Source organism: Gavialis gangeticus, unplaced genomic scaffold, assembly GCF_001723915.1.
Source record: "Gavialis gangeticus isolate Ggan-Ray unplaced genomic scaffold, GavGan_comp1, whole genome shotgun sequence".
NCBI lineage: Eukaryota > Metazoa > Chordata > Crocodylia > Gavialidae > Gavialis > Gavialis gangeticus.
In genome coordinates this window covers 22,464,690-22,489,899 of record NW_017729004.1, presented here as the reverse complement: position 1 = coordinate 22,489,899, position 25,210 = coordinate 22,464,690, and the positions used below count along the sequence as shown (strand labels likewise).

The 25,210-nt window shown below is 41.3% G+C and overlaps 1 protein-coding gene across 3 annotated transcripts in view; it reads right to left on the bottom strand.

Annotated features, from left to right (window-relative positions):
- The window catches only part of WDR60 (WD repeat domain 60), a 47,807-nt gene extending 28,270 nt beyond the window's left edge, over window positions 1-19,537 (bottom strand). For 2 of the 3 annotated variants that reach the window (XM_019508161.1, XM_019508162.1), the window contains exons 1-8: window positions 19,436-19,537; window positions 13,377-13,430; window positions 12,240-12,669; window positions 11,124-11,179; window positions 10,099-10,416; window positions 6,241-6,308; window positions 5,055-5,112; window positions 468-542 (exon numbers count right to left, since the gene is read on the bottom strand). In XM_019508161.1, coding sequence (XP_019363706.1) covers window positions 468-542; window positions 5,055-5,112; window positions 6,241-6,308; window positions 10,099-10,416; window positions 11,124-11,179; window positions 12,240-12,669; window positions 13,377-13,430; window positions 19,436-19,450 — 1,074 coding nt within the window. In that variant the 5' untranslated portion in view covers window positions 19,451-19,537. Of the gene's footprint in view, window positions 1-467; window positions 543-5,054; window positions 5,113-6,240; window positions 6,309-10,098; window positions 10,417-11,123; window positions 11,180-12,239; window positions 12,670-13,376; window positions 13,431-19,435 lie in introns of those variants that run through there. The other variant, XM_019508163.1, reaches the window with a different exon arrangement.
- Window positions 19,538-25,210: the final 5,673 nt, after the last annotated feature.

Here is a 25,210-nt window from a genome sequence, read left to right as displayed (position 1 = left end):
GTAAAACTCACTAACTTTAATGACACTATGGCAAGTTATAACAAAATGTCAAATTTATGTTTTCCTGTATGCAACAGAGTATAATGGGACAATACACAAACATTCAAAATATCTACTCAAGAAAAGCCAGAATAGCTGGATTCTAGAAAGCTAAAACAGGTGAAGTTTAAGCAGCTAAAATGCCAAACCTGCTAATGGAAAAGTCAAACTTGGTTACCAGCCTACCCCATCAAAGACCCAATAAATAATATCGTTTACAAGTAAGTTTTTATAAAACAGTTAATTTCCATGGTATTTTCTGGCAAGAAATTTAAAGGTACACTGCCTGTTACTGAAAATGTAAAAGTACACAAAACATGTTCATTCATATTCTTCAATAATTGGGCCTAATCATAACAGTGACTCTAATGAATTGCTATATACAGATTTGAAAATTATTACAAACTGACAAACCCAATTATACATACTTCAAAATCATCTTCATAATTTGTTGAATAGTTATAACCTGCCTCTGCACTGTATGTGTTTACTTCTTCAATTTCCTGAAAAAGGAAAATAGAACAGCAAAATAAATTAAGCCATTACATAACTTTAGAATATATTTATTTTTAGTCTGCCAAAACATTAGCAAAATGCTGTATCTTCTTGAATAATAGTTTTAAATTGTAAAACTAATGATCTACCAATTCAGTTCACAATAGGCATATGCAGCAACAAGTGGTAATTATGAATACTACACAATAAAGGAAAACAAGGTAGAGATCAATTGAACCATGTCCTATGAAAAACAGCTGCTTTTCCTATTATTTTTTTAGAAAAGACTAAAAAGCATTAGCTATGTGTATTTTCAATAGCCCACCCAAAGTTAATAATGTTACCACCTTGGTTTTATAACAGAATAAAAGTACTCTACTTTCCAAAGAACTCAACAAAAAACATTCTTATTATGCTTATCATAAGTGGACTCAAATTTTATTCAAGTAGTCCAGGTTTAGGATTGACAGCTTTGAACTGGGAAATTAAAGTATTGTGCTATGAATTTAACAGGTGAACTGGAAATCTCCATTCAATAATAACTGCATCTATCAAAACCAGACTCATCTCTATGTTAGATTTACAGAGAGAATATTTTTATTATTATCAAAATGGCCAAAAATAAATAACTGTGCCTTAGTCCTTAAACCTTGATCCTTCATCCTCTTCAACCAATGTCTCACTAAATAGTCTTATGAGTCAAAAAGAAAAAGACAGAGTAATCTACTCAATGTTTATACTTTCAGGTTGCACTTTAAAAAGGGATCTTGAAAGAGCATAGGACAGCAATAAAATTAAGAACTTATCGGGAAAAGCCTACTGCACAAATACAATACTAATAATCAGTTGTTTTACAATTAAGGACAATGAAGTATAAACTACTAGAAAGAATAATGTTGTCACAGTTTCCAAGTTAATGGCACTTCTGACTCCTCACAGATTCAGATTCACATTGTTTATCCTATAGTTACATTTGTTCCAGCTAAAAATATTCCTTTTCTGATCCGTACAGGCAAAAATGCAATCTCTAATAAATCCTTAATGACACAGATAGTCTTTATATAATTGATACAAGTCTCTGAATACCCCATGTGTACAGAGCATCTGTCACATGTCAACATAAGACTCTTTGAATGTTTTCAAAACAACACATCTGTCACAGTATTTTCAATACAGTAAAATCTGAGGTCTGTCAACAGTTGTAAAAAAATAGTAAAAAAATCATCCCATTGTCCAACACACTAGAAAGGCTTATGTCCTTTTTCAATTTAGTTGCATTCAAATTATTCTACATAAAAATATTCTGTAGAATTGTATGGGAAAAATGCAAGGTAGGCTATGTAATATTTCCATTGTCTTAAGAAATCAAGAGAAAATGATCCTTACATGTTCTTCCTCACTTGTTTGCCTCTCTTTATTGAACTTAGCGCGTGCAGATACTTTTCTTCTTCAATGTACTTTATAGACAGGAAGGTTCTCACAAACCAACTGAAACCATGCAGAACATTAAATGGCAACAGGAAAATTGATTGGTCTACACTGCACAGACACAGTAGGTTCCATTTCTTGATTTTTTGGCACGTTTCTCTCACAAAATACTAGCTTTGTGAGCAAGTTTACATAGTTGAATGAACCTTTTATTTTTTTTTTACTTCCTTCAATGTCTTATGACCTCACTTTATTGAAAAAATAATTACCTATGTGTTCTAAAACTTCTATTTAAACCAGATCTGCATTCACTAATCTACTAAAAGCCCTTTTAAAAAGATCAGGTACATTAAATAGCCCTGCTTATAACTTTTCTGTTTTAATTACTTTATCATCATTCTTTACTCCATTAGATAAGTGACAATAGATGTGCTCTAGATCCACAGAAGTCAATCAGTCAAATCAGGGGTAGTACTGTATGACTGAAGAATAGTGTAATTGGCTTCTGCTGGTGGGTTTTGCTCCCTGAGGAGCACTCCTAAATACAACAGTCTTTAGGTGACCAACAAGCAAACAAATAAAGAACTAAACCTTTCTGCCCTGTCCCAGGCACTAGGAGGAGAACTCTTGGGCTACAGCTAGGGACCTACCAAAATTGTGATTGAATGATTTTCACAGAAACGGCAATTTCAGGCAGGCTCTGCAAGAAAATGCGGGCTCTGTGATATTAGCAGGCTTGCAGCCAAAAAAAGAAGAAAAAAAGAAAAAACTTACCAGCAAGCAGCAAAAATATGCAAGCAGCCCTCACTGCCCACCCTCCCTATTCCTCCCCTCAAGATGGCACAGCTTCCCAACTTTTTCTCTGTTTGCTGGTGAGTTTGCTTTGGGTTTTTTAGCAAGCCTGCCAAAAATTGCATAGCATGCTGCTTGGGGATGGTCCAAGCATGCTAATGGTAATTAACCACAGCTTAATTACCCTGATTAAGACTGGGGAAGCCATGAATCCAAGCTTAACACAAGGATTAATGGCTTTCCTGGGCTTAATCAGGATAATTAAGCCATAGTTTCAGGCCATACTGCAGTCTACTTGGAGGGGCAGGACTGCCAGGGCCCCTCAGCCAATCAGAGGTGTGGGGGACTCCACCGCATTCAGTCTATGAAAGTGGTGGTCGCCCTGGGATCTGCCTGCAAAATTGGCTGGTTGCCTCCCTGAGTTAGGTAAACCCCTAGTTATACCCCTAGCACAGCAACCTGATCGCTTCTTGTAGCAAGCAGTTTGGCTCACAGGTTGCTCTCTCCTCCTTTGCTTTCTCTTCTGGGAGTTTAAGATTCCTAGTGGGACACTCACTTCCTACTCAAATGCTCTGCTGCAGGGCTCTCTCAACAGGGCTGACTGTTCCATCTTAAGGGAATGGAAAGCCCTGTTACAAATAGCAAATATATACTTATATTTAAGAATAGGAAAAGAAAGCAACCCAGGTAATAATCCTGCTGGTACAGTCTAAGTAACATGCAAGCATTCAAAACAAATTTTGAAAAAAGAATAATTAAAGATATGGAGACAAATGAAAAGTAGGATAAAATACAGTTTTGGTAAGCTGAAATTAGATCATGACAAACTAACATTTTTTTTGCTAAGATAAAGGATTTTCCAAAGAATTTCTATTACAATCTGAAAGCTGATAATTTGGCACAACAGAGGAAGAGAAAGACTTCATTACATTAGGATGACTACAACTGATCAATGTGAGGGACCATATAGAAGTGATCTTGGGACAAATCAGGTGAAGTTTTTACATCAGGGATATGGAGATACTGTTAACATTAGACAAGATACTGGTAAGAACAGTTCTGGTCAATCATGTTCAAGAAAAAAGTTGACCATCCTAGCTATCTATCTTACAGAAAGAGACTAAACCAAATTGGCTTGTTTAGCTTAGCAAGCGATATCTGACTGAGATATGACTGCTGTCATACACATCAGGAAAGATAAACTTCAGAGAAAGAAAAGCATTATTTAATCTAAAGGACAATGCTGGCACAATAAGGAAGAGGAAATAAGTTATAATAAATATGTTTCAATTGGAAATTAGAAGATCATCTCTGGCTTTATTAGGAGTAGCTAGGGCAGAAAACTGAACCAGTTTTAAAATAGAGATTGATACATTTTTTAAAGGAATTATATGAAATAATTTCTTAAAATAGGAGAGGGCTGGACTTAATACAATCTTACTACAGTCTTCCTAAGTTCAACAGGGTTCAGAAGTGGAACTGCCAGGGTTTGGGCCCTGGCCAGCAGCACCAGCTGGGACCAGGCTGGTTGCAGCAGTGGGGGCAGTCGGACCAGCACAGGTGTTGCTTTGTCACCTATTGACCCAAAAGTTCTATGTGTGTAGCTACCAACAGAACCATCCACTACAGAATTTTTGATTTATTGGATGAATTAGTGATGTGGTGTCAAGATTATAAAATTCTTTCCTACATAACTTTGTTTAAAATATACTAAAATGCCGCAATAATTAAACATTCTGTTTTGGTGACTTAGAAGTTCACAACCTGGGTGAAATAAGCAAACAACTATTTTGGTAGTGGTTTTGGAAAACTTTAAAAATGTATTTTGATCCAGTTTGGCCCTACACCTAGTGAAAGCCTTTGCATATTTAACCATCTGTCCTCCTCCTTGCACCAACTGTGTCACTAGGCATATATGAATTTCACTTAAGATAACATGCCAGCTGCAAACTATTTAGCATATTTCAGTTGCTTGCTACTACATAAACTATTTACAGAAAAAATGGAAAGTTTTATATGCTGTGTATCATTAGAAACTTCTCCAAATTTGGGGCTTTATTTTTTCCAAGCATAACATTTTGAGTGAATGACTACATTAAACCAGTAAGCAAATTGTTAAAAAGTGAATCCATTTTCCTATGCTACATCATGTTTACTTAAGAAACTTTTTAATGGACATACATCTTATCTTTTTTTCATTGCACCATCATCTTGAGATAACATCTATAGTCTAGTAATTATGATACTACATAATTCCAGCCAGCGGGGTGCCTTCTAATATTCTGAAATGAATATTTTACCTGTTTTGTATCCTCTTTTTTTCCCTTTGCATAACTCTTTTCTGTATCTTTCACACTCCTAGAAAGAAAAAGAATTTCACTATCAATCTGAATTGAGTCAGAGAAAAATACTACACTGAAGAAAACAGTTCTTAGTATAAAAAGAAAAAAGCAGTGCTGAAACCTGCCAGTAAACTCATATACTTCCACAAAAAAGCTGCCAGCTACTATATTCTTAGCTTCTTAGTGTAGGTCTCATATATGGGACAGTAAGCCTACAGCCAAGTGATTAATCAGTTGAGAACTGCATCATCGCTCCCCAAATATACTGCCAGACAGGTCCTATTACAATTCTTGAACAGAAATTATAGGGAAAATTAAGGAGAAAAATTAATCCTGGACATGTATTTATTATTACTAATACTACTGACACAGGATTGACTTAGCATAATGTGTTCTTATGCAGAAAATCAGAGATTTACATTCCAACCAGGTCTTTTATTTTGAAATTAGGAGAAGTATGAAGACAGCACAATCAGCCCTTGAAAATGAGAAGAAACCAACAAACTTGGTTGCTTTCTGGCAGCCCGTCTTATTATCTTGCAAGTTTCATAGATTTCATAGACATTAGGGATGGAAGGGACCTCAGAAGATCATCGAGTGCAGCTGAGTTTATGAATTTCAAACACAGCCTGCTTCAGACAAAGCAGCAGAACAGTTGTTGAAGACTGTGTTACAGAGAGGGCTGAGGGCATGACAGAAACAAAGAGTGGAAGTAAATAAGTGGGATTTATTCTTACACTCTAGGAAAGAGAAAACCCTTTCATTTTAAGGTCTTTAAAGTATTTAAAATGAGAAATGAAAATTACTTGCCTACAGTTCTGCTTATTTGAAGATAACACTCTGTGAAGTTTCCTTACTTTACTTTGTAAAGCAAGTACTAAATGACTGCACAGTGCCAACTGCGCAATAGGGCGCATGTGTGGACATGCCCCATAAGGCATAATAGGTAGTTTCTTGAATAACATTAATGTTGTAAAAATGCTTACAAAAAGACCCTAATATGCTTCATAGATATGCTGCAGTGAAAACTGCTGCTGGATACTGACATTTAAAAATAAGGTCCACAGTGGTGATTTTATTTGTGACTTTTATATGAGTGACATGTATTGTATACTGTGTGATGATTTTAAACATCTAAATGTACCTTTTGTGCTTGTAGCTGATTTCTATATCTTGTCTTGGGCTCTGTTCTTGGTTTTTGTGCTCACTGTTCTGTAAAAAATTGAAAGAAAAGTTCAATTCATAGTATTCCGATTGTAAGAAATCTAGTGAAAAAAAATATATGAGCTGTTATAACCCTTTTGTAGAATAAAGAGGGTGCTACAAAAATCTTTTATTTCATAAACAACCCATAGGGCATACTGTTTTATTCTTTTTACACTCCATTGCTTGTAAAAGAAACCACTGCATATGAATTGTGTTGGACTAAGGCCCCTTTGAAAGGAAAGTAATTTCATTAAGCAAAGGAAATAGCAGAAACATCAATAAAGCAAATGCTGAATGTAGCTTGTAGACTTGTACTGAAAATATGTAGCTTGTAGACTTGTACTGAAAATGCTGAACATTTGCTTGATCCCTATGGCTAATGCTTGAGCCCTGCTGCATTTCTATATAAATGGAGGAAAGGGGCACAGGAGCTGCTGCTTTTGTGCAACAGGTAGGCTGAATCGTCTAGAACATATAACAGCCTGAGTGAAACCTGTCTGACTTTTAAGAAATCAGCTCCTCAGAGAATTAGCGCATATACTATGGTCTGTAGCATGTACTCAATGGAAGCTGGCAGTACTCTTCTTCATAGGGACAGAAGAGATCAATCCACTGTACATGCCACTGGTTCATTTTGAGGAATCTTGTCCCTGTCAGTTGGATCTTTACAGCACAGAGTTAGTTATTGCCACTGCCTTTTATGATGCTTTGGCCACTTAATCCTTTCTTCCTGAATACTTGGAGCTTGTCTACATTTGGAAATTTACCAAAAAAGTTATTCTAGAATAATGTATACCACAGTAGGTAAAAAATATAACTATAAAATAAAATATAAACAAATTATATGTATATAAAAAAATACAGAAAGTATGAAAAAAATCACATAGATGCTTTTATTCCAGAACAAGAATTCCATTTCCTTGACTTAGCTTAAACTACTTTGGAAATGGATTAAACTAGCTAAATGGTTTAAAACTAAATTCATGGATTAAATTAACAGAGAAAGACATGCTTATTCAGGACTAGAATTGTCCATGCAAAAGTTCAAATATCCTAGAACTACTACATTAGTAAATTTCCAAGGGAATACAAACCTTGCATGAATTGCGGGTAGTAGGCCTGTCTTCATGGCTAAGGAAAAAAATGTTATAAAGGAAGCTGGTATTGACTGATATTTTTAGGCTGTCTAACATTTTCTATTAAAAAAAGATTAATCCAACCTTTTCTTTGAGAAGCTTATACACCACCATTTTTTGCAAAAGAAATGCAATATTCAGCCAGCGTAATACATAAGTGGTTATTTGTCCCACAAAATTTGATTCAGATGTTGCCTGTTATATATTGTAATACCCATCTTTCCATTCTTGTAGAAAAATATTGACAAAAATCACTTGCACTAACAAATGTTGGCTTGTAACACATACAATTCCTGGAACAAGCAGTTTGAATATGATTGGATTGGGGAAAAAGGCTGTGTTGCCCAAAAACCTCTAGATCTAGTTCATTATACCTTCAGCCAAAGGCACAATATGGATCAGGAGTTACACCGGAAACCCTGTGCATGAGAGAAAGAAAGCAGTTTACTGCTTTCCTGGGGACAACAAATGACTCATAAGAGGTGAGACTTACAAGAAGCCTAAGAGAATTATTGTCCATCCCCCATGGAAATAAAAGGGGCTGTTGTGTTATAGTCAACCGTAGATCCTCTGGATCATTGTGTACCCGTAAGAAGTCTAGTCAGGTGCCTGATGAGTCCATTTGTGGTGGACAAGCCCAATTTGACAGCAATACAGTTTGTTACAAATCAATGTGTTGTCTGAGTTGGATTCCAAGTTTACAGCATGTTGATTTCTTCTTTCTCACTTTGCTTCCATCCTCTGGATCAAAGTAGCTTCACACTGTGCTGCACACAGTGGCAGGTGTTCCCACTAGATCAGATGGGATTCTGTGTGCTCGTCCCAGCTTTCTACCATGAATGTCTTCACATCATTTTTACACATCATAGCACTGCCATAGAGGGCAACCCCACTTTCTAGAGCCATCTTAGAATCTCGCCGTACAAAATATTCTTGGGGAAATGGTCTCCTCTCATTCTCCTGGCATGACTGAGCCATCGCAACCTCCTCTTCTTGATAGTGGGTTCTAGGTCTGTCAATCCTATACACTCCAGCACCCGTGTTTGGTATTTTGTCTTCCCACTTTATTTTCAGGATCTTACACAGTCACTCATGTAGAAGCTGTTCAATCCCTTGATGTGCCTAGAACATGTAGTTCACATTTCTGAACCATAAAGCAGGGATGACAGCATGCAAGTCTTTTAGATTTGCATCTTCACCTTAGTTTATTATTCTATGCACATTTCTGTAATAGCCCAGAATTCTTAGCTTTTTCAATTCTGTTAGTCTGTTCAGTCTGAAAGTGAAGATTCCCGATGATCATCGGACCCAAGTAACAAAACTGCTGACAACACCAAGAGATTTTCTCCAGAGTGATGTCAGATATTGGTTCTTCCACCCTTTGGTACATGACCACAGTCTTCTTGAGACTCTGTCAACCCAAAATGCTTGCATGACTCAGAAAATCTGCCCGAAAGATTTTGCAGGGATGATTCACTGTGGGCAACCAAGGCCACATCATCTGCAAACACATTTAACTGTTTTTTTCTGGACAATTTACTAGTATTCTGAAGGGGAGATTAAGTAAGAAATTCATGGTCACAGTACAAGAACTGCCAGACACTGAATTCAAGGCTACATTCATTCTAGAATGCATAAGTATATAACATCAGATGTAATTTTTAGAATAGTGGCACTCAACCTTTTGGCCCCAGGGGCCAGATGAGGCACATGGTGCCAGTCTGCAGACTGAATCAGACCCCTCCTGCTAGGGGTCTGCTAGGTCCTAGGGCCCTGTGCCACCCCTGCCTGCTGAGATTGGACCCTAGACACACCTGCCACTCCCTGGCCAGCCGTGTGCGCCAGGACCAGGCTCCAGGTCCCCTTGTTACACCCAAGTGCCAGGATCAGATCCCCCCATCATCCTGTATGCCTGATCTGGCATGCAGGGCCATGGCCTAGGCTCTCCATATACTTGTGAAGATGACAAGGCACCACAAGCTGGATCTGGCCTGAGGCCCAGGCATTAAGCACCCTATTTTAGAATGTAAGAACTTAAGAAGCCCCATGCTGAGTCAGACCAATGGTCCATCTACCCCACTATCCTTTCACTGACAGTGGCAGTAGCAGATGCTTTAGACAGAGAGCACTGAACAAGTTATATCTAGAGTGCCCACTAACTTAGCTCTGTAAGATCTTTCCGCAGCTTTTCTCCATCAGCTTGGAATTTGACTACCTAGAATAATGTAGTATCATCCCCAAATTTGGAGATTTCACTGTGCACCCCCATTTCTAGGTCATTAATGAAAATGTTGAACAAAACTGGGCCCAGCACAGGTCCTTGTGGAACCCACTTTTAACCTCTTTCCTTCCTGAAATTGTGACCATTAGACTCTACTCTTTGCTTCCTATCTTTCAACCAGCTCTTGAGCCACAAACCAACCTTCTCCTCTAATCCTCTCGCAGCTCAGGTTTTATAAAAGTCTTTGGTGATGGGCCTTGTCAAACACTTCAGGAAACAGCAAGATATGTAGTCTCATGAAGCAAAGATTCAGTGAAAATTTACCATTTGAGGCATTATCTCTTCATGTTCACATTACTAAAAATTAACATATACTTCTATTTTAATAAAGTATCATCATGACAGAGTTAAAAAGTATCAAAACTTCACAAACACTAACCTTAAGATCCCTCTTCTTTCTTTCACTTTCCTCTCCTAGCCTTCTTTCACTGTTCTCCCTTGGTTGGCTTTCTCTACTTTCATAGTAATATCCTTCTTGACGTCTCTTTGCTTCATGTTTTTCTTCCACATGCTTTTCAAAGGACTTATGACTTGTGTCTTTTGAGTGTCTTTCTCTTCCTGCCTTAACTGAATGTTCATGTTCTCTTTTTTCTCTGTGCCTCCTCTCTCTGTCTTGATCTTTATGTGACATATGCCTACGTTCACCTTCATCTCTATATGTTAAAAATTTGTCAAGAGCATCTTTGCTGCTGCTATTCTGGAAAAAAAAAATATAAATTAGAATTCTTGGAAGATCTGTAATTAAAATAAGAGAAGTACTGTAATTCTATAATTCTAGAAGTTAGGAATGGATAGATCTACCAGAAAAGCACTTTCTGAACAATATATTATTAAGTATTGTATCCAATGACATTTCAAATTACAATAAAACTAGGGCTTCCAATACTACTTCTAGGAAACTGCATATCTCATTATAACTATAAGAACCTGTTTAGATTATGAATTCTTTACAAATAATTTTTACTCTTTGATTTGTTGTGCATGTATTCTGTAATCAAATAGGATATATACCTATAATACTTTATAAAAATAAAGACCGAAGTAACAAGTAAAACCTTTTAATGTGCATTTGTTAGGATGATGCTATACACAAATAAACTAGAGCAGTTTGCTTTCTGACTGTGTTTAAAGCAAAATGACTCCCTGAAGATTATTTATGACAATACCTAAAACAAATCAAATTTAAAATATTTTACTTATGAAATTACAGGATGCTCCACCTTTAATAAATACAATTAAGGAATTATTCAAATAAATACTTGTAAACAACAAACAATATGTAAGAACATACTATACACATATATTTTGGATTAGTCAGGTGCTGGAGACTTCCTGATGTCCAGTCTGTTATCTTTCACCATTCTCACGCCATCATAAAACACTTAATTTCTTTCCTCAGTTTACCTTTCTTTCTGTATGACTTCTTTCTTTCTCTTCATCTCTCGCTTTTGTGTTGTCTTCTAAAATATTTTAAATGTGAAATTAAAAACATATTTTGTTAGTAACATTCAAGGCCCTAAGTATGCACATAACAACTTAGACTTCATATTGGAAGCTTATTCTACAGTTCATTGACACAGGTGTTAATGTAAATAGAGCTCCTACCTTCCTTTCAGTAGAATGTATAAATGTAAAATAAAGTTCACATCTATCACCTTCTTAAGGTTTGAATTTATTACTAGCAAAGAATAAAACAACATATATTTCTGCCTAAATTTTCTCCCTGGGATTGGCTGTTCCTAGGGTTTTTCCTGAAAGATCTCTCTGCTCTTGTGAGAGGCTTTGTTTCCTACCAAAATCAAGGATACTTCCACCTGTCAGTCATCAATAAGTAGGAACTTACAGAAATTGTGAAATCCAGAATTGACTGTTTTGCAGGCAATGTCCATGAAATCCACAGGAATAATAATTAAAAAACAACCCTAATAAAAATAAAATGCTGGCTCCCCAGAGAGAGACAGCAGTGCAATCTGATGGGGGTGTGGGGAGGGATGACTGCCTAGTGTGAAGGGCAGCCCAAGATGGACAGCCCTCAGCCATTCAGCAGTGAGGGGCGGGGCCATATGATGGACAGCCCTTGCAGCTGATCAGCAGCAAGGGGTGGGGCCAGAGGCATGGGGGTCTCACTGTAATCAGCCCATGAAAATGGTGGCTAACCCTGCACTCTCCCTGAGAAATTGGCCATCCAACTCCTTGTGTTAATGAGACCCCTATCAATAAGCATGCTGTTACTTCAGGTACGCAGGGCTCAGGTACCTAATGGAAATGTCCCATATATTGCCATGGTTTAGTCTGCCATTCAATTAATTACCAAAAATTGTTATTGTCATTACTACCATCAGTAACTCAGTGAGAGGAAATCTTTCAGGTTATAATCAGCCTTGAAAATCTCCACATTTTATTTTTAAAGGTACATGTGATAGGCGGCCAAAGTCCATCGTCTTTATATTCTCAGTCCGTTTTTAACTATAAGCACAAGTGAAATACTTCAAAATATATAAAGCAAAGCAAGCCACATACCTAAATGATCCTTGCTCCCTCTCCTTCTGTGATGGCCCTTTTCCCTTCCTTCATGTGCCCTCTGGTCACTCTGTATAAGCATCTGCTTCAAATGATCCCTTTTTTGTTTTCTTTGTGCTTCCTTATCACTCTCCTTTTCTTTTTCTCTTCTTGTACTATATTTTTCCTTCTCTGCATCTTTATCTTTAACTTTCTCTCTCTCTCGTTCTCTGTGATGATCTTTTCCCCTTTCTCTCTCCCGCAATTTTTCCCTGTCTCTCTCACTAGATTTAAATCTTTCTCTTTCTCCCGTCCTTTCTTTGGTCTTTCCTCGGTCTTTGTCTTGATCTCTGTATCCTTTGTAATCAACCGTGTCATGAATCTCTCTCTCTCTTTGCAATTTCTTTTCTTTGTGTTTCTTGTCTTCAGACTGACTATCTGATTGTGACACCTAAAGATTAAAAACAAAAATTAATGCATATTTATAATTTAGGAACTCTGTTCCGATGGCTTTCTGCACCCCAAAAGATGCACAGATTTTGGAAAGAAAAATGTTGACCAACAGCCATCATGGAATATTATTTTATTTTAATAAGTAAATTGTAAGAGATTAAGTAGCAAAACTCTCATTGACTCCAGTGGGGCTAGAATTTCTGTGCTACCACAATGCAGACACAGGGCTTTCTTTTTTAGGCTATATTCATGGATTATAACAAATAAAACCTCTCTCTTACTTGGCTGAAGAGCTCAGTCACCAAATTTTTGCTGGCGGGAAAAAAACCCTAGTACCTAGACATTTAAGCCAACTTCTCCTGCTTGGGCTGAGAGTTACTTCCACTAGTGTAAAAGAACCAACTTATTATACAACATTCTGTACAATCATAAAAATAAGGATGCTAGCTCTGTGTAAATAATATAGGCTAGCCCATGCATACAGCCTCCCCACTGAAATTTCTTTCTTAACTAAAAAGTATGCAGTAAGTTTGCATTAAGTGATTTGTAATTATTAGAAAACTTTTTTCTTAATACACAATCTAACTGAATCTAAATCAAAAGAACTTGTTGTCTTTGCATCTTAAACATATAATTAATTTCACTAAAGGTGGTCCAGAAAACACCTAAACTGATCTTCACTAATTTATAAAAAAAGAAAGTTACCCTAAGATGTTTCTTCAGTTCATCTGATTTCCAGGTATCTTCTCTGGTTCTTCTCTGGAAAAAATACCAACATAAACAAGTTTAAGGAAGACTGAATTATTGAGTTCAGATTCAAAGAAAACCACTTTCTATATTATTAAATAACAAGTTTTCTAATGGCTATTTCCAACTAAAAACTCTTTGTGCCTAGGTATTTCAAGACTGTAATTTTTTCCCTCATAAGGGATTTAACACACAGTTAGCATTTTCTGAGCACTGAAGTATAGGCAACTGTCAGTACTCTGGGTCATGGTATACATGCAGGAACTTCAGCTAGGTGTCTGACAAATCTGCCTGTGGCCAACAAGCCCAACTCAAGACCAACACAGGTTGTTACAAGTTTTTAACGTGTGAGTCACTATGCTTTATTTTGGCTAGGATAGACTGGATGGGGGCATGGCTTTTTAGCCCACCTTTTCTAGGGCACACCTCAGGCAAGACAAGCAGGCCACCCCTGAAAAGGGCTGCTTGAATGCCTTGATAGCTGGCTCAGGTTACTTATACCCCTTACAGAGTCCTGTGACCAACACACCAAGACCTTCAATGTGTATACACAGGCAAAGGTATGGAGGAATGGAGGCTGCCCTAAACCTACCAACCCCACTTTACCACTGAGACAGAGTCCAAAGGCCATACTGAGTCTAGATGTTCAGTGCCTCAATGGATGTAGCTTCTTCCAGAGAGCAACAGATAGAGCTGCTGCTGACTGCCTAACATCTCAGCGAGAGCATTTTGTCGGAGCGACGTCTCTTAGCCCTAACTTCAACCAAAGAATATCTGCATGGCAGTGGGGGTAAGGGTTTTAAGGTGTCCTATACTCACCTTACTCCAGAGATTGCAATACTGGTATTTTATAGGAGTTACCATGCCACAAGCAGCCCCACCATCTTGCCACCAGCTTCTCCAGTCAGTTTATGGTCACACCCAGAACCATACCCAGCACTGGAGTACAACAAAATTAAACTTAAATCACAGTATATTCCAAGCAAAATGAACACAGAAGCTGTTACTTGTGGCTTTGTACATGCATTCATTTCTACCAGCAAAATTTTCAGAGAAATTCTTACAGGTAGAAAACAGTCTGGGAGGTGCATTCCAGACCCAGGCTGGAGAGCTACACTACAGGGGGCACTAAAGGGCTGCTCCCCGGGTCCACCCCTGACTTAAGGGAGCCTATTACTTGACAACCTGTCCTCTCCCCTTCCCAGGCAGGGGAGAGGCTGCCAACAGACAGCCCACGAGCTTTTAAATCACCTTGTATGCAGCCCATCTAGGCTGCACGTGGGGTGATTTAAAGCCGGAGGAGCAGGGAAGCGGGGCTAGAAACCTCTGGCTAAGTAGCCTTTTCTCCAACAGGAGGTAAAGTCGCTCTCTCAGGAGTGGAACTGGATACTAGCTCCTTGAGTCAGGGCCATGGAGAACCAGAGGAGGCTGAGAGACCATAAGGCTGAGGTCTCAGAGTGGGAAGGAGCAAGGGCTGGTTTCAGGGGTCTCTCCCAGAGATTGGACAAAGCTGCACACGGTTCTGGGGAAGCATGCCCTGTAGGGCACTCTGTGACATATTTACACCTTATGCTCTAAAATACAGCCTTATAGTTTCATAGTAGCTAGGGTCAGGAGGGACCTGAACATATCATCTACCCTGACCCCCTGCCACAGGCAGGAATGAATGCTGGGTTCACACAGCCCCGGACAGGTGATCATCCAACCTCCTCTTGAATTTGCCCAAGGTAAGGGTGAGGACCACTTCCCTGGGAAATTGGTTCCAGATTTTGGCAACCCTAACTGTAAAATATTGCCTTCTAATCTCTAACCTAAACCTATTCTCCATCAGCTTATTGCCATTGTTCCTCGTCACACCAGGTGGTGCTGGGGAAAAAAGGGCTCTACCTATTTGCTGTTGATCTCCCCTGATGAGTTTGTACAAGCCACCAGGTGCCCCCTCAGCCTCCTCTTGCTGAGGCTGAACAGGTTCAGGTCTCTCAGTCTCTCCTCGTAGGGCCTGTCCTGCTGCCCTCTCACCAAGCAGGTGAACCTTCTCCAGGCTGGCCACATCCCTCTTGAAGTGTGGCGCCTAGTACTGGACGCGGTACTCCAATTGCAGCCTGACCAAAGTCGCATACAGGGTGGAGTATCACCTCTCTGGACCAGCTTGAGATGCATCTCTGGATGCATGATAAGGTATGGCTGGCCTTGCTGGCTGCGGTCTGCCATTGGCAGCTCATGTTCATCTGGGAGTCAATAATGACTACAAGATCCCGTTCCGCCTCTGTGCTTTCAAGAGGGAGCTCCCCAGCCTGTATGTATGCTGTGGATTCCTTTTCCCAAGGTGCAGCACCCTGCATTTGTCCACGCTGAACCCCATCCTATTCTCATCTGCCCATTTTTGTAGTCTGTCTAAATCAATTTGCAGCCTCTCTCTCCCTTCAAGTGTGCCCACCTCGCCCCACATCTTAGTGTCATCAGCAAACTTGGACAGCGTGCTTTCCACCCCCTCGTCCAAATCGCTGATGAAGATGTTAAACAGTGAGGGCTCGAGGACCAAGCCCTGGAGTACCCCACTGCTCATATCTTGCCAGGCTGAGTACAACCCATCCACCACTACTCTCTGGGTGTGCCCCATCAGCCAATTTTTTACTCATCCAACTTAAGGACACGCATGATCAGATTCAGAATTCTGACAAGGTTAAGGTAGAAAAACTAAATGAGAACTAACAGGTAGAACATTTTGAAAAGAGAAAAACAATAATAATCGTAATAGACCATCACTAAGCAGTACTGTTTACTGAAGTAAAATTCATGGAACTGAGAAGTTGCTTGAAAACCACTAAATTGGATCATAACTGTCCTCTAAAATACATTAAAAAAATACTAGAAGACTGAGAAACTGATAGAAAAGAACATGTATATTGAACAAAGACTAAAAAATTAATTCCGGTATTAACCAATTAAGGGATGGCTTCCTGATTTGAATCACACGCTGTACTAAGGTTCCAATAAGAGATCACTTATGAACATTTTTAAACATCTACAGCATGTGCTAATCATGTTTGATAAGTTGACAAATTATTCATCATTTATTACATTATTAGTAGAAGGAATAATAGATGGTTAAAAGCAACCTATTATATGCCAGATTTTATACCCATGTATAACAATTAATTAACCATTTAAAAACATTATTAATTGTCTACTAATTATTTATAGGCTATTTATCACTGAGACTTTAATATAAACTGAAATAATTATTTGGTGCTCTGTGGCTGGAATAATATTTCCCAGGTATTAAAAGACTTATTGAAAAACTTGTTTGTTAGCATGCAAGTCCTTTGGAATTCAACTTTATTTCTCTTATCTTCCTCCACTTATAAACTAGAAAAACACTAAATTATTGTTACAAAAGCTTCCAGGAAAAGTACATGTTGTAAGGACAGCCTAAGAAACCAGCTTCTTGCAGTAAAGGATGATCCACATTTGAGCTTGATTTGGAATCCCTAAGAGTTAGAGGGGATAAAACAAATTAAAAATAAAACCTTTTTTATGTAGATTGGATTACCTTGATTTAAATTAAATACCACTTCTAAAAATAAACACTTAAACATCATTTGAAATTGAGAGCAGGGGACAGATACTCAGCTGGTATAAAATGCCACAGTTCTACTTAAAAAAATGAAACTATATATCAGCAGCTTGTCCCATAACATATGGCAAAAAAGACAGCTGAGCTGCTACTAACTCAGCTGATCAGATGGTTTTGTTACTTTTAACAAGCTAAATTAAAGAGCAGGTTTGAAGAGCAAATAAACTTCTTATTAGAGATAGTACTCAAAAATATGCCTAGAGAAGCTACTACAGTCAAGGAAGCAGGAGGAGGTCCTTTGTACTCTATAGATCAGTTTCCATTTATAATACAGAGAGTCTCAGATGGGAGAACATAAATTATGCTATCTTTGATTCTTTTTAACTGAAACAGTAAGAGGCTCATTTCTTCAATTAAGACACACTGTCCGTTAGCATGACTGCCTCTGGCCCTCTGACAGTTGGGCTTGTGTGGCATTGTTTCACTTATCAGGATAATTATTGATCATATATGCTAGCTAAGAAGTTGGAGAAGTAATGAAACTATTGCAACACCACATGAATCACCATATCATTTTTAATGTGATATACCTTAAGTACATGTTAAATAGCATTATTCATGCAATTGTAATGGCATTGCCAAGTCATTACATTCACTATGTAAACCTACATAAGTCTAAATATAGCTAAACAAACTAAATGTGAAACCTAGAGCTACCAAATGTTAATGTGCCAAATTGTGATAAAATTACATGATTATGGCATACAGAGATTTAACTAGTTTTCTAGTGAATGCCAGAGTTTTTCATTTTGGTGTTTTATAACTTTTTCAAATATTGCCATAGTAGTACAACATTAATGTTAAGTGTGGGGACTCCCACAGAAGTATAAATAAAAAACTGTAGTCACAAATAATAAAAAATTTTATCTAGACTCCAAGAAACAGCCATGCTTCCCTATTTTCAAGAAACTACAGTATCTCATTATCAAAGTCTAGATGTGTGGGCCCAATTCGGTACGTACCCAACTGGATCCTGATTCTGCTGCAAGGGGCTGGGGCCCAGTCTCACCACATGGCAACGGTCCACCCAGGGACCCAATCCTGCCATATGGCAATGGCCTATCCAGGGCCCAGTACTGTTGCTTGAGGCTCCATGGGGCCTGACCCCTCTGTGCAGGGCCAGCCCAGTTGAAGCTGATCCAGCCACATGGAGCTTAGAAATTTGGTGGCAGGGGAGCAGTGGCAGCTTTAATTGCTAGCACTCCCATCACCAATTTACCAGACTTGTGGGGAACCCCATGGACTGGAAGATGTGGCTCAGCAGGCTGAATCTGGCTTGTGGACTGGGGGTTAAGCACCTCTGCAATACTGGGATCATGGTAAGGAAATCAGAAAAATAGGATTGGAAGGGACCTCAGGAAGTCATCTAATCTAACCCCCTGCTAAAGGCAGGACCATCCCAGCCAAGTGTTTAACATTTTCCAGTAATGGAGATTTCACATCCTCTGCAGGTAATGCATCATGACAGCTTGACCATCCTCATATAGTTACAAAATGCTTCCTAATATCCTATCTCAATCTCCTTTGTTGCAATTAAGCCCATTACTTCTTGTCCTGCCCCTGTAGACAGAGCAAATAGATGATTACTATTCTCTTTATAAACAACTTTTAAAATGTATGTATATTTGGAGACTGTTATCAAATTCTACTCCCCACCCCCATCTTTCTCTTCTCCGGATGAAATATGCCAATTATTCTGCACGTGTTGTGCTGTCTAGGCCTCCAATCCTCCTCTCTGCCAGACTCTTCGCAACTGTCCTTCCTGAACCACCATGCCCAGTGTCAGACACAGGCCTCCCCAGAGGTGAGCTCCCGCACCTCGCATGTGACACGCTTGCCTGCATGTCACAGACTCACTGAGAAGGGACCTCCAGAGGCACCAGTGGTGCTCAACCTTTGCCTTGGCAAGCCGGTAGGGTTGCCAACTCAGCCTGAAGCTATTCTGGGAGATCCGTGCCCCCCCCAACATATTATATTAATTTACTTTCTTAACATATCCTATTAAAATCTCTGGAATCACTTTCAGCTGTCACTGGGTGATTGATGCTGATTCCTGGCCAATCTGGGAGGGCCGGCAGGTGGGCAGTGCCCAGTCTACCCACAGCCCTGATCCGGGGGACACGGAGGCCAACCAGGTTCAGGCCCCGGGGGCAGAGGACATGGCCCAGCCCCGGCTCAACCCGGTGGCAGAGGGAAGGGCCCGGCCTCACCTCCACAAACCGTGGGGAGAAGGGGACCCGGCTTGGCCCTGCTCTGCCTGTGTTGGGGTGGGGCGGGGCGAGGGGAGGTGGCAGCAGTCACTGGCACGGGGGACCCAGCTTCCCCACTCCCCGCCTGCGACTCGCAGCCCCCGGGGAGTCCCGGCCCGGCCCACCCTCACCTTGTCGGGCTCCATGGCAGGCGAGCCGTAACCACGGCAACTGCGTGCAAACTGCCTAGCAACGGGCAGCGCAGTCGGAGCAGCCGATCGGCCGAGCGCTCGATCCGCCCCTCCGTCCCGAGCCGCAAAGGATTGTGGGACTGGCGCTGCGTCCCGGGCGCGCTTCCCGGGTGTGGCAGGTGCGAAAGGCTGTAGCTCGGGAGCGGGAGCGCTGCTCTCTACTCCGGCCCGGGAGGAGACCCTGCCTAGGACCTTGTTACACTCCCCTCCTGCCACATTTTCATCCAGCCGCATGACATGGCTCCACAGGCTGCGCTTCACCCCCTTGGATTAATTTAGAAATTCGGAGCCAAAGTAGGGCAATTTGATAGAGACATTTAACTTGATTAGATTAGGCAGCACAAATGGTACACGCTACCCAAAGGCTGGAGAGAGACAGTAAGTTGGAGCAGTTCAACTGTGTCAATGCATTTCTCTTTGATAGTTAAGGAAGACACCAAATGAATTAAATTTGTAAGATAGAACGTGAAGATAACAGCCTTACAGAAAACTTGAACAATATAGTAGCCTTAAAGAATATTGGTTCCCTGGATACACCTGTCTTTTGTTTAGTATAACTATATGAACCTACGCGTGTCTCTGCTTCCAAGTACAGTTCAGCTCTAGTTAATGACGACGGTGTTTTGTTTTTTCCAAGCACACACTTTAGTCAATGCCATCTTATGGCAGGGATGGAAAGCACCAGTATGAGGGTGACTGTGTGGATTTGGCATAGGGCCTTTCAAAACCAAAGCTCACACACTAATCATAAAAAATTAGCAAGCAAGAATGCAAGTCTGGAGATCTCACATCTGATAGAATTTAAAATCCATTGGATCTGATCTTTAGACATTTTAATTGTAATTTAAAATAAATTTTACATTTGCATTGTGGGCAAGTAATACAATACATTAGCAGTTTTTACTACTAAATGATGAAAACAAGACTTAATGAGTGTTTTTGAGAACATTTTCTTTATAGGCATTGAAAAGTACAACTAACTTGAATCACTAGGGGGTACACAAGCATAGTGCCACTATGAAGAAAATGAAATGGTAACTTTAGTAGTGCTAGGATTACATATAAATTTTGTGTCCACACGTCCTTATTGCATATTTCTCCCTCTTTTCTCCTCATGTTATCATCCTCCTGCACACCTTACTCTGAAAAATAAGAATGTAAATGGTGAACTGAGCAGTGTATGGTATTGCCTTACGGTGGTCTTCTAATGCCTCCAGACAGAATGTACTGCCTTTAATCCATTCTCTTCCAACCAATTCTGATGAAATGGAGTAGGTAAATAGTGCAAATCCCAGGTCAGGAGTAATGTTTGTGATACCAATGTAACAGTGCTGCCCACACTAAAGACTACATTCGAAACACTTTGATATCTTGGAAACTGGATAAAGTAACACAGAAAGAGACGCTCTTATTTGAGTCCATATATGCAGCTATACTGATGTAATTATACCAGTAAATTTCCCGTGTGGATTGAACAACAGAAGGAATATATTTGTGATTAAATGTCTCACTTACGAAAGAGAATAGTGTAGAGTTGGAGGGGGGAGACGTGTGTGTGTGTGTGTGTGTGTGTGTTCTCTCTTTTTTTCCCTCTCCCAACTTTTTCCTTCTACATATACTGTTTCTTGTCATATTCTGACTTACTGAGATTGGCATAAAAGCCATATTAAATGTGGTTCTAAAAGCAAGTGTATGAATTACCTCTAGGTAATTCTAGATGTTCTTAACTGTTACAGTAATCAAACTTCCAGGTTCAAGCAACAGGAAGCAGACATTGTGCTAAATATTTAGGTCAACAACTAAAATATACACCCTGAGAAACACTGAAAAAAGCTCACTAAACTACTAGGGGAAAAAGAAGAATGAGAGACTATAATAAAGGTGCAGCATATGAAATAATAATAATGAAACAGATCTGGGTGTTCCTGTATTCAAGAACAAATAGCATTTTATGACCTAAAGTGTTACCTAATATACAACCTGTGCAGTCATTCTGAAGGCAGTGTATGTAAAGGACAGTCTGATATGCCACCTAGGCTTAGGAGTCTATTTGAGAAAAAACATTTATACAGTGACCCACCAACCTAATGCAGAGGAGTTTAACTGGTTTTGATAGGGGCCAGTGACAAAAGCACACAAGTGAAAACAAAATGTACTAACCTAGCCTTAGCGTTGGAATCTAGTGGTTGAGGAGAGCAGAAATTGGAATCCCCAATAGGGCCATAAAAGAAACAAGAATGAAAATTTCAAGGAGTCTGTTGAAAATTTGTATGTAGATGTCTATAGAAAACCAAAACCATAGAACAGTGGTGCTCAATGTTGTTGTCCAGTGGGCCTGGCCTCTTCCACAGGCTGGATCTGGCTGCTGGACCCAATCCAGTGGCTGGGGCAGGTGCAGCAGGGCCCCATCCAGCCATATGGGGTTATGGAGAGGAGTGGGAGGCAGGCTGGGCCCGGTCCAGTCATGTGGGGAAAGGAGGCTTGGCTTGTCCCCAACCAGCCCTGTGGGGGGAGCGGACATGACCTAGCCGTGATCTAGCTCATGGGAGAAAGTGGCATAGCTTGGCCCCAACCTGGCCAGGCAGGAGGAAAGGGGCGTGGCCCAGCCCCACCAGGAGAGAATGATCCAGCCTTGAGCTTAAGGACATGTGGCCCGGCCCAGCGGGATGAAGGGGGTGTGGCCCAGGCACAGTTGGGAGTGAGGTGACATGGACTGGCCCTAAACCAGTTTCACAAGGGAGTGGGGGCCTGGCCCCACCCCAGCTTTGTGGAGGGAAGGGGGCATGGTCTAACCCTGATTTGGCTATATGGTAGAAGGGTCATACCCCAGCTCCAACCCATAGTGCACGGCTTGGGATTTTGGCAGCAGGGGAAGAGTTGCATTATTAACTGTCACTGCTCCCCCCCCCACCAAATTTCCTGAACCTTGGGGAGCTCCGTAGGCTGGATACTAAGATTCCACAGGTCGCATTTGGCCTGTAGGCCAGAGGTTGATCCCCACTGCTATGGAGAATGAACAAGGTAAAGTAAGAGCCTAGATGTGTGGCTACTTTAGGTTTGGTTTTGACTAATAGGAAGGAAGTGGCATGGAGGTAATTTGGATGGAAGTGATCATAAAATGTTACTTAACCGTGCTAAGGAAAGGTATGAGAGCACCAGAACAAGAACAATAGCCTTCAAAGAGCAGACTTTAACAACTCAAGGGATCTAATAGTTAGATCCCTTCCGACCCTAACAACTGTGAAACTATGAAGACTTCTCTAAGTAGATCAAGTCTGACCCCCTGCCATGGGCAGGAAAGAATGCTGGGGTCAAATGACCCCGGCTGGGTGATTATCCAGCCTCCTTTTGAAGACCCCTAGGGTAGGAGCGAGCACCACTTCCCTTGGAAGTTGGTTTCAGATCCTTGCCGCCCTGACCGTGAAGTAGCGCCTCCTAATATGTAGCCTGAATCTACTCTCAGTCAACTTATGGCTGTTAGTCCTTGTTACTCCTGGTAGGGCTCGGGGGAACAGGTACTCTCCCATTGCCTGCTGGTCCTCCTTGGCCAGTTTGTAGATGGCCACCAGATCCCCTCTCAGCCTCCTCTTGTGGAGGCTGAACAGGTTCAGGTCCCGTAGCCTCTGCTCATAGGGCCTGCTTTGTTGCCCCCTGATCATGTGAGTGGCCCTCCTCTGGACCCTCTCCATGTTATCCACATCCCTCCTGAAGTGCGGCGCCCAGAACTGGACGTAGTACTCCAGTGCAGCTGACCAGTGTCACATAGAGGCGGGGGATCACTGCCTTGGACCTGCTCGTGATGCATCTATGGATGCATGACAAGGTGCGGCTAGCTTTCCTGACCGCGTCCTCACATTGTCGGCCCATGTTCATCTTGGAGTCAGTAATGACTCCAAGATCTTTTTCTGCCTCTGTGCTGATGAGAAGGGAGGCCCCCAGCCTGTAGGTATGGTGCTGGTTCTTCCTCCCCAGGTGCAATACCTTGTACTTGTCTGTATTGAAACCCATCCTGTTCTCATCCACCCACCCCTGAAACTGGTCCAGATCTAGTTGTAGCCTGTCCCTCTCCTCCAGCGTGCCCACTTCTCCCCACATTTTAGCGTCATCTATGAATTTGAACAGGGTGCTTTTCACCCCCTTGTCCAAGTTGCTGATGAAGATGTTGAACGGTGCAGGCCTGAGGACTGAGCCCTGGGGGACCCCACTGCCCACATCCCTGCAGGTCGAAGAAGACCCATCCACCACCACTCTGGGTGCGGCTCTCCAGCCAATTTGCAACCCATCTGACTGTGTAGGCATCAACACCACAGTCGCCTAATTTCTTAATGAGAATGGGGTGAGAGACAGTGTCAAAGGCCTTCCTAAAGTCTAGAAAGACTATGTCCACCGCGACACCTGCATCCAAGGATTTTGTGACCTGGTTATAGAAGTTCACCAGGTTGGTCTGACAAGACCTGCCCCTAATGAACCCATGTTGGATGCCCCTAAGCATGATCCCCCCTGCTGGTCCCTTGCAAATGTGCTCCTGGATAATTTTCTCAAAGAGCTTCCCTAGGACCAAAGTAAGACTAAGAGGCCTGTAGTTTCCTGGGTCCTCCTTCCTCCCTTTTTTGAGAATGGGTACCACATTGGCCCTTTTCCAGTCCTCTAGCACCTCTCCAGAGCACCATGAGTGCTCATAAAGCTGTTCCAGGGGTCCCACAATGACCTCTGCTAATTCCCTCAGCACTCCGGGGTGGAGATCATCAGGACCTGCTGATTTGAACACGTCTAGTCCCACCAGAAGTTCCCTGACTAGGTCCTCACTGACCCTGGGCCTGGCAGCACCTCCCCTGGGTCCGTCAGGGATCCCGGTGGTGGGGGGATGCCCTGGTCCCTGCTCAAAAAAATGGAGGCAAAGAAATTCTTAAAGAAATTCTTAAAGAGCTAACCACCAGATTTCCTATGGTGTCCTGCAGAGGCCCTACATTACCCAGTGCCTTCTTTTTACCCCCTATGTATTTAAAAAAGGACTTCTTGTTATCCTTGATCTGGGTTGCTAGTCCCAGTTCCATCTCCACCTTAGCCTTCCTAACAGCCCCCCTACAGTCTTGAGCAATGGAGTTATAATCCTCCTGGGTGATGGCCCCTCCCTTCCATTGGGTGTACACCTCCTTTTTAGCTTTGAGATGTTCCTGGATGCTTTTGGTGAGCCATGGGGGCTTTTGAGCACTCTTCCCCCTTTGATCCACGTGGGGATTATTGTCCTTTGGACTTGGAGGATCGTCTCCTTAAGGAACAATCACTGTTCTTGGATTCCCAACTCTCCTCCTTTCCAGGACCTCAGTGCCTCCCTGACTAGTCTCCTTACCTCATTGAAATCCACCCTCCTGAAGTGTCAGGCTGCTGCCTTGCTGCAGGCCTTTGACACCCTGCGCTGGATGGTGAATTTCAGTAGGCAATGATTGCTATCGCCCAGATGGTCGAGAACCCGCAGTCCATTCACCAGGTTGTCTCCCGTGACCAGGGCCAGGTCCAACAAGGCATTTCCCCTGGTGGGACTGTGCACCTCCTGGGTTAGATGGAGGCCCTGTAACTCGGCTAGAAACCTACGTGAGCAGTCAGACCTGATTGACTGCTCTTCCCAGCAGATGTCTGGATAGTTTAGGTCACCCATGATAACCACGTCCCTTGACTTAACTGCCTCTGCGAGCTGACCTGATAATTCCCGGTCCA